The sequence below is a fragment of the Rhinolophus ferrumequinum genome, assembly GCF_004115265.2.
Source record: "Rhinolophus ferrumequinum isolate MPI-CBG mRhiFer1 chromosome 5 unlocalized genomic scaffold, mRhiFer1_v1.p scaffold_110_arrow_ctg1, whole genome shotgun sequence".
In the NCBI taxonomy this organism is placed as follows: Eukaryota; Metazoa; Chordata; class Mammalia; order Chiroptera; family Rhinolophidae; genus Rhinolophus; species Rhinolophus ferrumequinum.
Window position 1 is genome coordinate 2,679,288 of NW_022680355.1, and position 12,975 is coordinate 2,692,262.

The 12,975-nt window shown below is 39.3% G+C and overlaps 1 protein-coding gene across 3 annotated transcripts in view; it reads left to right on the forward strand.

Moving 5' to 3' along the window:
* The window catches only part of PTER (phosphotriesterase related), a 56,044-nt gene that overhangs the window by 27,097 nt on the left and 15,972 nt on the right, over positions 1-12,975 (forward strand). For all 3 annotated transcript variants that reach the window (XM_033100777.1, XM_033100775.1, XM_033100776.1), the window contains exons 2-3: positions 5,781-6,251; positions 7,804-8,069. In XM_033100777.1, the coding sequence (XP_032956668.1) occupies positions 5,820-6,251; positions 7,804-8,069 (698 nt within the window). In that variant the 5' untranslated portion in view covers positions 5,781-5,819. The remainder of the gene's footprint in view (positions 1-5,780; positions 6,252-7,803; positions 8,070-12,975) is intronic.

Genomic DNA, 12,975 nt, shown 5'->3' on the forward strand with positions numbered 1-12,975 from the left:
AAACACAGTATTATATGTGGTGAGGAATGCTGAATTTTGACCTGAGTAGAGAGAGTGGCTTTTTCCTCCCACCCTCTCCTCCCCTCCACTCTCCTTCTTCCTTCCCCTCCTCCTCCCTCTCACCTTTTCTTTTATTAAGGAGAAAACATTTTCAGTTTGTTGACAGATAACAAATTTAAGAAGCCAGTACAGTGATGTACCGCTTAATGATGGGGATACGTTCTGAGAAATGAGACATTAGGGTGATTTCGTCGTGCGAACATCCCAGAGTGCACTTACACAAACCTGGATGGTCCAGCCTACCACACCCCCAGGCTCTATGGTGCAGCCTGTTGCTCCTAGGCTGCAAGTCTGTACAGCATGTGACTGTCCAAAACGACATGCGACTAAAACACAAGAGAAATGATGTGATGAAGAAACGCAGTAAAGATGAAATGCAGGAGGCTGCTGCTGGCCTGACACAGCATACTGTTTTACAGTACACTTTTTAAAAAACTATACGTAGAAAGAGTACACTCTAAAATAACAATTACAAGTATAGCAACTAGATAAACAGTACCACAGTTGTGTATTATCATTATCAAGCATTAGGTACTGTACATAATTACCTGTGCTGTGCTTTTCCATGACTGGCAGCCCAGTAGGGTTGTTTCCACCAGAATCACTACACACAGGAGAGTGAGGCATTGCATTACCACATTAGGAGGCTACAACATCACTAACGGGTAGGAATGTTTCAGCTCCATTAAAATCTTATAGGACCGCTGTCGTATATGTGGTCCACTGTTGCCCTAAACGTCATACTAATGCTATTGACCAACAAACGTTATAGTGTGTGTGTGTGTGTGTGACTTGAAGGGTTGGCCAGTTAGCACAGGGTTTGACTAGAGTCAGTTAAGCCACAAGCCTGATGCCTTCAAATGAGCAGCCCGATGTGATTTCTGACTTTAAAAATCACTTGACTTAACTGTCCTGTCAGTTTAGATGAACTATTCACCTCAAAGAGTGCAGGGCAGGAAAGGCTTGAGCTGACCCAGAGGAGGGCACCTTCCCCTGGCAGACCCGTCTGTGAAAGCCTTTTTCCAGGAGTGTCACATCCTAGGTACATCTCGGCCACCATCTGTATATTTGTTATTTGGAATTTGGAAATATCCCCAGGTTGTATGTCCTACTTCTTTAGTCACAGAGAGAAAAAAAAACACAACACAAAAACAAAGGCTTGGGAATGAAACCTACCATTTTTCTTTCAATACAAGATACAAGCTGCTCATTCATATCTCTGAGTGGTTTTGTTTTATTTATGTCATAGCTGGAAGAACTTGCTGGGGCCCGTTATTGTTCGGTGTACTGAAGTGGTTGGATTTCTTTCTCTTTATCCAGAACATGATTATTGATTTTTTTTGACAATATTTAATATGAAAAGTTATAAATCTCCATGCAGTAGGGCCATTTAACCATAAATATCTGAGCAAGTGGACATGTAATGTGTGCAAGGAGGAAATCCTTGTGTCACCGCGGTTCCGCCACCAGACCCACGCTGTTTGAGAGGACACATGTCACAGGCTTGAACCTGCATGTGGCAGAAGTATTCAAAAGAGCTTTAACAAATAGTACGTGGTTTTTAAAATATTTCAGTCACAAATCAAAGTCAGCTTTAAGGGCAGTGTTCAGAGAGTACCGTCGCTCTGTGGTGTGATGCAACCCTTAAAAAAATAGGAGTGCCCACATATTTGCATCAGCCGGGACTTTTTTCTTAGGCGTCCATTTATGTGGGGGAACTTTTATAGCGCCAGCAAGACCGGTTAGAAACTTCCATCTGCTGTACCTCTTAACTGCTGCTGCTTCCTCACCATCTCCACTGGTGTCATCTTAAAACAAGCCACCACCTGATTTTTTTCCCAAATTCTGGCAACACCCACTGAACCTCCTTCTGTCCATGCTCCAAGGGGCTGCCAGATTATTCAGTTCATACCGCCTCCTGCATAAAACTCTGGAATGCCTTCCCATTTTTGATCAGTTAGGGTTTGATCAGGAAAGAAAACAACTATAAATGAAATGAACTCAGGGATTTATTATAGAGATTAGAGTTTACACCCCTGTTAGGTAGGTGAACTGAAAACCAATTTGCCAAACATCAACTTGCCAATTTGACCAGTACATGTAAAATTGCACCGCAGGGATCTTTCACCAGGTCTATAGGACCCGATGCACCAGAGCCAGGAAGAGGGTAAATGTCTGTGACATACGGAGGACAGCAAAATGCATTCAAAACTCCGCTCATTCATACATAGAATATTCAGGAAGGCCTACCTTCTGAAAGGTGAAATGTAACTGAAATGGATATTCAGCCTAGGTAGACAAAAAAATTCTCAGCAGCATGGCCAGGGTGAAATAGCTGTGGCAAAAGTCTCAGTGAAACTAAAATTGCCCCCGGACTACCCACCTACCACCCAATTTTCAATACTTTGGCAAATTTGCTATATATTCTATAAAAGTGAATTTATGCCCATATTTTCAAAATTGACAAATCCTACCTGTTGTCTCTGGTTTCTAGCTCAGTGTTGAAATACTGTTTTCTCATTCTCTTCTCTTATTGTTCTCCCTGCCCCACCCCGTTTTTAATGTTCTTTTTTGAGTCTGTACCCATTGGAATTAGAAGGGTTGTATCTTTTGACCAGGCTGTAATAGTAATTGCTGACCATGCTCAGCCTCTCCATCCACTCAGATTTCTGCTTTGAAGTACAACAAAGCTTTGACACACGTGTTTATAGCTCCAGTTATTCCTTTCCCACTACCTTCTGTATTAATGCTGGACGTGTTAATGCTGAGCAAAGCTTCCATGGATTTTCAGCAAAATGTCAGAAGCCTGCATTTTATTGTTGGGGGTCACTCCTGTCTGGGGGTCACTGCAGCTCTCATTGTCCATTACTGTCCTCTGTGTCTAGGGAACCCTCATCTCTATGATGGAAGGCCCTTAATAGACGCTGGCCTGTATTTGGAGAAGAAAACAACTTCCAGACTGAGTGTGGACCAAAGAGTATTCCCTAGCTGCACAGAAACCATGAGCTCTACAAACATATTTTATCCCACTACAAGATACATTCCAGCTTAGAGCCGTGCTGGCTACAGTTTGTTCCTTAATCTTTTCTTATCCTTTAAGTAGGGGTTACCTTGTGTGTGATCATAGGAAGCTCCAACTAGTTCTGTCTGAGAGGGTTTAGAGGAATTTCCCAGAAGAGGTGACATTTCTTAAGTGATTTTTCCCCCCACAAAGACTCACAGCTTGTGAGCTTGAAACTTAGCAACACTGCTCTTTCAAATGTATGTCAATTAAATATGCAGTTTGGTAGTTTGCTAGTAAAAGTGATAGTGTTTTTATCAGTCTTCTGGCCCCCAGTGACTCTCTAGGAACACATCTATAAGATACTCAGCCAAAAGGAAGGAAAGAACAAACGAACGGCCATGAAAGACTGAATCGATTATTAATGGTACTGTGAGTTCATCGACTAAAAGAACTAGTTATGTACCTCTTGCTCTCAGTAAGAGGGAATAAAGAATTGAAAAGTAGTTCCTAGCCACCATCAGTGAAAAATATTGCCCTGTGTTGTGACAGTCAGCTACAGTGATTCTCTAAACAGCTGCCATCTTCTGTCATCATGGCCGCCATGTGAATTATTTAGATGTTGGAAACTTGGCTTGCCAAAGAGTACTGTCAACCAACCACGAATGGCCATGCCAGCCACAAGTGCTAAAGTTCTCCGGTACACAGTCTAAGTCAATCATTTGCACATCTTGGGCCAATATGCATCACACGCCTAAGTTCCAGATAATCGCAGTAGCTTGATGCAAACTGGCCTTTAACTCAGTGCTCTCTTTTCCCCAACCCTTGCCTTGCCTTATGTAGGCATTTTGTCCATTAAAAATTTGTCTTATCCCCACTGCTCCCCCACGTGACTTCTTTTCTAATCAACCACTCTTTGTGAAAAGAAATAACCTAGGAGATACATGATAGCTCCTAGAACTAGTGTAACAAATCTATTTGTTGAGTGTGTGCTACCATGTTTCCCCGAAAATAAGACCTAGGCAGACAATCAGCTCAGCTCTAATGCGTCCTTTGGAGCAAAAATTAATATAAGACCCAGTATTATATTATATTATATTATATTATATTATATTATATTATATTATATTATATTATATTATTTTATATTATATTATATAAGACCCAGTATTATATTATACCAGGTATTATATTATATTATCCTATCCTATATTATATTATATTATATTATATTAACTCGGTTTTATAGTAAAATTAGACCGGGTCTTTTATTAATTTTTGCTCCAAAAGATGCATTAGAGCTGATTATCCAACTAGGTCTTAATTTTGGGGAAACACGGTATGTGCCAAATTCTTTAACAGGTCTTTTTACCTGTGGTACCTAATTTAATTCTTATGAAAGCCTATGAAATGTACGTTTTTACTCTAATTTACAGATGAGAAAACTGATGCTCAGAAAGTCAGAGAAGTCTTTCAAAGGGATATAGGGAAACATCATTTCAGAATGTCTTTTAAAGGAATAATTTGAGAGCTTCCAAAGGCACTGTCTTTTACCCAGTTCCCAGTCAGTTTTTGTCACCGTCCTCTGAATGTGTCTGGTGGGTGCTCAGTGTGGAACACTGGTTTCTGGCAGGGGTTTTGCTCTTGGCCACCTTCATTGGTGCCTTTTTTTCCTCTCCAAGTGAAATCCCTTCATTTAGGAAAGGTACTTTCGAATGAAGTTTCATTCGGAATTGGGGTTCTTGCTGTCACTGATGGAAACTTGGGGAAAACTTAATTTGTGTTACACATGAAAGTGAATAGAGGATAAATAGAGAGGTATTTACTCTTTTTTTAAAGACAGCAGGTTTCAGTTTCAATAAATCACAGTTGCTTTCATTTTAACTAAGGGTTTTTGCTGTTTTAATTACATTTATTGGGGTGCCATTGGTTAATAAAATTATATAGGTTTCCAGTACAATTCTGTAATACATCCTCTGTATATTGCATTTTGCTTTTAATTATTTTTGAAGTACATTTCTGACTGTGTGCCCAAAACAAAATAAAATATCTAGAGTGGAGAGGCTTGTTTGTTGTGGTTTTTTCATTAGTAAACCTAGGCGTGCTCCCCTCGGTTATTTTGCGGGGAATAAACTGGGAAATCATCAAGGTGAGAGATTTTTGTCTCATGCCTCTTTCTATCTCTGATTGCTGACACATGGTGGACCTTCAAGAGAAGTTTGTTCAGTCGGATAGTGAATGAAGATCAGTAACCCCAGTACATTTAATTTAGCTGAAAAATGACAAATGAAACAGTTCTGATACATGGCTGGTTTTGATATGTTATTGATTATGAAGAGTTTTTTTTTTAATGGTGATTACTGCTGAATTATCCAAGGAAGTATAGCTATGACTAATGAGATAAAATTAAGCAAAAGAAAAATGTGAACTGAATATCAAGACATATTTCCAGTAGATGAGGTGGGGATTTAATCAGGCAGAGGAGTCCCAGTGGAAGTGGTTGGGGGACATTTAACACCTTGCATGTCACTTAGAGCTGCAGTGAACTTACACAATTTACAAGGGACAGACTCTGACTGTCGCAGGATGATAAGTGAGATCGTATCTCTGGTTTCATTGATTCTTTCTTACACAGGGGTACATTCACAGCCTCCTATTCCCTATGTAAAGAATTTATGTGTGTGTTAAATTTGCTGATTATTGTTTTCTTTTTTTCCAGAAAACACTCTTTTTAAAGAATCTCCTGGTACCATCAGAAATGTCTTCCTTAAGTGGGAAAGTCCAAACTGTTTTGGGCCTGGTGGAGCCAAACAGACTGGGCCGCACCCTGAGCCATGAACATTTGACAATGACCTTTGACTGCTGTTACTACCCACCTCCTCTATGTCACGAAGCTACCTCTAAGGAACCTATTATGATGAAAAATTTGTTTTGGATACAGAAAAACCCTTATTCCCATAAAGAGAATCTTCAGTTGAATCAGGAGACGGAAGCCATCAAGGAAGAATTGTTGTATTTTAAAGCCAGAGGTGGAGGGGCTTTGGTGGAGAACACAACCACCGGGATTAGCCGGGATGTGCAGACTTTGAAGTGGCTTGCAGAAGAGACGGGCGTTCATATCATATCCGGAGCTGGGTTTTATGTGGATGCAACTCACTCTGCAGAGACCAGAGCCATGTCAGTGGAGCAGGTAAAAAGCCTTAAGTTCTTTAACAATGTTTGTGTATACATTCTGAATAGCCAGAACTTCAGAGGTTGGATTATCCCCACGTGTCATCCACATTGGGAAATGTCATGGGCTCCGAGCTAGCAGGGCATGCTACAGAAATTTGTTAGCTAACAAAGACATCTGCCCATTGAGACTCAAATTGGGAACATTTCATTTTACAACGAAAAAGTGATTGGTCACTGAAAACCTCAACGTGTTCATACTTAGATTCGTATGAGGGTATGTCATATCCATGCTCAGTGGTGGTGCCCCAGGCTGTTTGTAAACCTCAGTTTCCCATGATAAGCTTCAGTTATACAACCTCAATTTTCTTTCTGGATTTTATAATAACCAGCAATAAAAATTCACTGTAGGGTGAAACTTGGCAGGCAGAGACTTGGCACATTTGCGAATATGTTTCCTTTGCCTTTTACAAAACAGGAGGGGTGGAAGAAAATCCATTCCCCTGTTTTTGTCATAATAAGATTTTAAGCAAGAATGGGCAGGAAGAAGCAAATCTTTCAGGGACAAAAAGAACAAGTAAACAGTAAGCCGTTTTTTTGCACGTGTATGTGCTCTCTTTCTATACATACAGGTATGTGTTTATACATATTTGTATGTATCCTCCATTGCCTGCTTCATAGGCATAGCGTGTCAAGCTGCAGTCTTTGCAAAGAATCACTTAATCTTTAAAACACTTTTATTTCAAAATTTTATCTGCATTGTTTTTTAATCAGGCCTTTCCTTTTTTTATATATTTGTATTATCCGAGGACTATCACAATGTCAGCTATTGCACAGTATTCCAGCCACTCGTAGCAGTAGCTACACATGACCAAAAATGTAACATGAGTATTGTGTGCTGTGAACTTTCTACGCTATGCAGGATAAAGGACCGCATCAATAAGGGAGAATTAAAGAATTACTTGGTACTGTTGATACAGATTCAAGGGCACTCTTTTTATGTTCTAGATGCTTTTAAGGTTAAATTACAGATTTTTTTTTCTCAGTTGAATATATTTTCATTAAGTCATGCTTTTTTGTTTGTTTGTTTGTTTTTCCTATAGCTTCCCAAAGCCATGACTTTTTTTTTTTAATTTTTTTTTTTTATTGGGGAATATTGGGGAACAGTGTGTTTTTCCAGGAACCATGAGCTCCATGTCAAGTCGTTGTTTTCAATCTAGTTGTGAAGGGCGCAGCTCACTGACCCATGTGGGAATCGAACCGGCGACCTTGGTGTTATGAGCGCTGCGCTCTAACCACTGAGTCAGTCGGCTGCCCCCCAAAGCCATGACTTTCTTGTTGAATAATCACAGTGAGATATTACTGAATCTTTGATTTAGAATAACTTGTTGAATTTGAGATCTGGCCAGCAAAATGCCTTTTTCTTTGACCAATTATGAGTTGAATAAATGATGAATACATTTTGAAAACAATGAATGACTAAATGAATAAATTCATTCACATGCTGTGGTGACTCTATGTTGACAAATTCCGCAGTCTGTAACGTATTTTCATTCCCACCCTTCCATTAGCTTACTGATGTCCTCATGAATGAAATTCTCCATGGAGCTGATGGAACCAGTATCAAGTGTGGTGTTATTGGAGAAATTGGTTGCTCCTGGCCTCTGACTGAGAGCGAAAGAAGGGTTCTTCAGGCCACAGCTCATGCCCAGGCTCAGCTTGGCTGTCCTGTTATTATTCATCCGGGAAGGAATCCAAGTGCGCCCTTTCAGATTATCCGAGTATTGCAAGAAGCAGGTGCAGACATCTCCAAAACAGTTATGTCGCACCTTGACAGGTAAGCAGACTATGTACAAAGGAGAGCAAACTACCAAATGATTATGGATGATTAGCTATGTAGGGGCCAGCAAAATAACTGACTATATAAACAGATGTTGCCTGCAGTTAATTTTATGAGCAAGCCTAACAATGTTGTAAAGGGTACACATTAGCCTTTAGATTGAATCAATTAAGGAATGAACACAGTACCAATGTGACTAATAATACACTGCAGTCACTTCTAAGCTGGGATTCCTGGAGATGAGGATCTATCTTTCATTGTTTCTCGAAAACTTGGGCATTCTCTTCAAATATTGCTTCACATATTTTCTTTATATTTGCATCATAAGCTGCAATTTGGTATATGTGGGATCTAATTACCTATCCTCCATGTCTCTTAACATCTCCTTCATATTTCCATTCATTTGCATCTTTGAGTTGTAACTTCTTCAATTCTGTCTTCCCATTTACCACTTCTCTCTCCAGCGGAATCAATCTGTTGCTTAGCCTATCAATTTGGTTTATAATACTAAGAACTATTATTTCTTCTTTATTTCTGTAAGTTCTATGTGTTACTTTTCAAATCTGCTTGGTTAATTGTGTTAATTTTTTTTTTCCTTCAACAAGTTTTCAATTCAATCGTTAAAACATATTAAGCATACAATGTTTACCTTGTAATTAATAAACCTAATTTCTATTCTTTTTACTGTGATTTATAGTTTGTTGATTCTTCTGGCTTTCATTAATGTGAGATTATTTCCTTGTATTAAAATTTTCTTTTATTGTGATGTTAGATTCCTTAGAAATTATCATGAGTCTGGCTTGGAGTTTTTTGCTTTTTTTTTTCCTGTTTTTTTGTTTGTTTATTTATTTCTTGTAGGCAGTTAGGGGCACTAGCAACCTGGAATTACTCTAAACTAAATTAAAAAAAAAATTAATTGGGCTAAGATACACATAACATAAAATTTACCATCTTAACCATTTTTAAATGTACAGTTCAGTAGTAAGTACATTCGCATTGTTGTGCAACCAATCTCCAGAACGCTTTTTATCTGGCAAAGCTGAAACTATACCCATGAAACGACAGTTCCCCATGCCCTCTGCCCCTGGCCTATGGCAACCCCATTCTACCATCCCTCTTTATGAATTTGACAACTCGAGGAACCTCATACGAGTACAAGGAAAATGATTCAGTATTTGTCTTCTTGTGACTTTTTAAACTAAACTTTTGACTTGAGGCGTTCAGAACTACACAGGTGCTGTGATTTCTGGCCCCTAAACTCAGTGAGTACAGGTTGGGGTTATGGATTCTCAGGCGGGATGTTTTTCTCAACCTGCCTCCCATTTGCCAGAGGACAAGACTGAGAAAGACATATAATCTCTAAAGACTCCCTTTGTGGGCCAGTTTTAACCTAGTCCACCCACATGAGTGTTGTCTCTGGGTGAGAGGAGTTGTTCCTTTATGTGCAGGCAGAGGCTGTGTGTCCAATTTCTCCCACCGTATTCCGGCCCTGGCTTTCTGTTACCAGGCCCCATAAAACCCCCAAGGACTGTGGTAGTTCTGGATTTCCCCTTACTCCTCATTTTCTCTCCTCTCTTGTTTTTGCCCCCTGAGCAAGCCCTTTACTTTCCCACCAGCTCAACCAAGCATTTAAAACTATGATTTCTCTCCCTTCCATGTAGTCAGTATTTTACATATACTATGCCTGGAAGGTTTTCTGTGAACGTTTAGTCTGCCATCCTGCTAAAACCGGCTCGTGATGATCCTTAAAGAAGAATCTTCCTAGCACTATTTACAGTTAGACATGTAGGTAAGTTAAAAACTTATGCTTGGCACAAAAAAGAAATACACTTTCATTGGAAATTGTCAAATAAACCTTAATTCCTAGCACAGTAGAACTTCCTTGCTCATACGTAAATACAAACAATGTTTAGTCCTTGCTCATAAAATAATATAAAGTAAATATATATGTCTGTCCCTTGCTCATAAAATCAAACATATATGTGTACACACATATGTGTATGTACTTTCTTTTAAACAATAAAGCTACGTTATCTGATTTTCATTGACTACCATGTCAATACCTCCCTCTAGAATGTCTCCGGATGAAATGGGGAGGTTGACCTGACATCATACAAACTCTGTGCATCCTAGAAAATACTGAGGCCATTTCTAGACCCCATTCTGTGTCTCTATTAGGGATATTTCAGGGTTCCGGTACCTGGCAAAGAAATACTGGGGGTACCAAAAAAATGTATACACGTGACTTTATTCATCTTTTGTTATTGGTATATATTATTACAATTTTAATACAGTCTTTTCCTTTTTTAAAGCGTGTTTATATTTTTTGGGCATCCTCTGTACATAGAAGTATGAACATTTCAGTAGAAAGGCAACTGGGGAAAATGCCTTTAGAAAAAGCAGTGCATTTGGCAAAACAAACTGGATAAAGTAACAGAAAAAAATAATCAGGGAGGCAGATGCAGTCAACTTTAGCCTTTTGATGTGACTGTTCACAGCAAGACGTTGCCAGGCTGAAGTTTGACTAGGTCAGCCTTTCACAGACTCTCTGAGGTCTGCTGGGTTACACACACAATCTGATCTGTACTGAGCGGGCAAGGACTTCAGCTTTTATAATGGGGACAAATCACAAAAGGGCATGTATTTCATGCAACAAAGTGCACAGATGACATACAAAGAGGAAAGCATCCTGAAAACAAGGCCTCCAGGAAAACAAAAACAAAAACAGAAAATCATTTTGTTTCTCCCACCATGTTTTTCGGGCTTAAAGGAGAAGGTTCTGAACCCACAGGCTATTGTGATTGTGAGGTAACCAGTCAAGGTATTGGCTGTGCCCTGCAGTCCCTTTTAGCCAGACTGACGCTCAGCCTTGACTATCTGTAAAAGCGTTCATTTATCCACTTAAATGTAGGATTTTTATTGTTGAGAAAACAAAATAAAATATTCCAGGATGTCTACAATCACAATGAAGCAATTAAATGTTTTTGAAAATATATAAATCTTCACTAGCATTCATGCATAAGGCATTTAACCTTAAAATACACACGCGCGCGCACACACACACACACACACACACAGCAGCAGCAGCAACAACAACAAAACTGCTGTATGCCTGTCTGTCCAAAAGGAGCAGTTGGGACCCCGAGAGGGAAGAGTTAACAAATGGCCATCACCTTAGGACACCTCTGAACCACACTGCTGTCATGTGACCATTTGTGACCTGCTTAAGGTCATTTACCTGGAGATAACAGCCTGACAAGATAAATCTGCTTCTGTGTCTAGGCCCTCCCCTAACCATCTGTTCTCTTTAAGAAATATGGGCCTGTGGAAGTGCCGTGGACTGCTGTGAATTTAACCCGAGGGAACCTCGTAGGGGGCTGCCCTTGACAGTTACAGTTGCCCAAAGTCAACATTCATTGCAAAAGAAGACCAGCACTGAGGTGTTCTTTTTAGGGCTGTTAATCTATAAAGGCTTTATACCTTTTAATCATTTATTCTGATTTTACTACCTGTTAAAACTCTACCCACATTTCCAGGTGGCATATTTTCACAGCACTGCCTCAGCCCTCAGTCTAATAGGGATTATGTGATTGAAGAAGACACCACACAGATAGTCTTTTTGAGATCCATTTCCAAGGACGTTTCATCCTTAATATGCTGTAGCGTAGCTATAGGTGTTTTTATGACAACACAATTCTTTCCTTACCAAGGATACTTGGGTAAAACAACATGGCTGGAAGGTATTTGGGTACTAACTATTGACTGATTACATTTTGAGGCCCCAGGAAGGCATCAGACAGGTGCTATGCCTCAGTCTTTTTCTAATTGGTTATCTATTTAACAAACCAAAGGGCTTTGATGGAAATCCAGGGCTTCGAGTTTGAGGAGGGGGAAAATAATAAATTAAGCACAGGAAAATAGCACATCTCTTTGAAAATTGCTCCATGTGGAAGGTGGAAGAATTTGACCCAAGTGTTTCTGACAGGGGAGAAGAGAGAACACAGATGATGGGCTAACAACACCTTTTATTCTCTTTACCCCGATGATTCCTGCCAAATCTGCCCAACTCTCAAAGGATACAATTTTGATACATTTTTTTTCATGCTGTTAATGAGATGAAATGAATGGAATATTCCTTCGTTTGCTTCCTTCCTTCTTCTTTTCCTTCCCCTCTTCCTTCCTTCCTCCCTCCCTCACTTCCACAAATATTTATTTTTGTGCCTAATTACCATAAACTAGACCCTGGGAGGTAGCAGAGAGCAAGACCCATTCTCTGCCTTCAAAATGATTATTTAATTATAATTATGGTGACTTTTAACCTTAAGATTGTCTTTGAAAAGCCACTAGAAAATGATTATCTGGTATCCTCGGAACTGTAGACTTTTAATTCCTGTGAATACTATTGAATATGAAATCAGTCAAAAACAATTCCAGGCAAATTTTTGGCAAACTTAAATTGAGCAAAACATTTTTATATATTTAAAGAGTGGCACTTTTCAAATGAACAATTGGAATGTTTGACACATGAAATGGTTTAAACATTTAGAATCCTGTGTGTACGGTTCTGTCTTTCCTAACAGTTTATTATTAGGGTTATGTATGTGCAGGCATTATGTATAGTATGCACTGTACAGTATATACATTGTGCACAATTTATCTAGTCATATTGGCTTAGATCCAACCACAGAATGAGAAATTAAGAAAGTCACTCTGGCAACAAAGGAGGAGCCTGATAAGCAAGGAAACATTTCTCAAAGACAATATTTACTAAGAACACTTCGTTATTTCCATTTACTCGTGTCCACTGACAATTCTTCTGTTATCACTACAGCAGATGATAGGAAAATAGGAAATAAAAACCTTTCAAACGTGTCATCGTGGCTACTGGTATACGTTCTTGGGT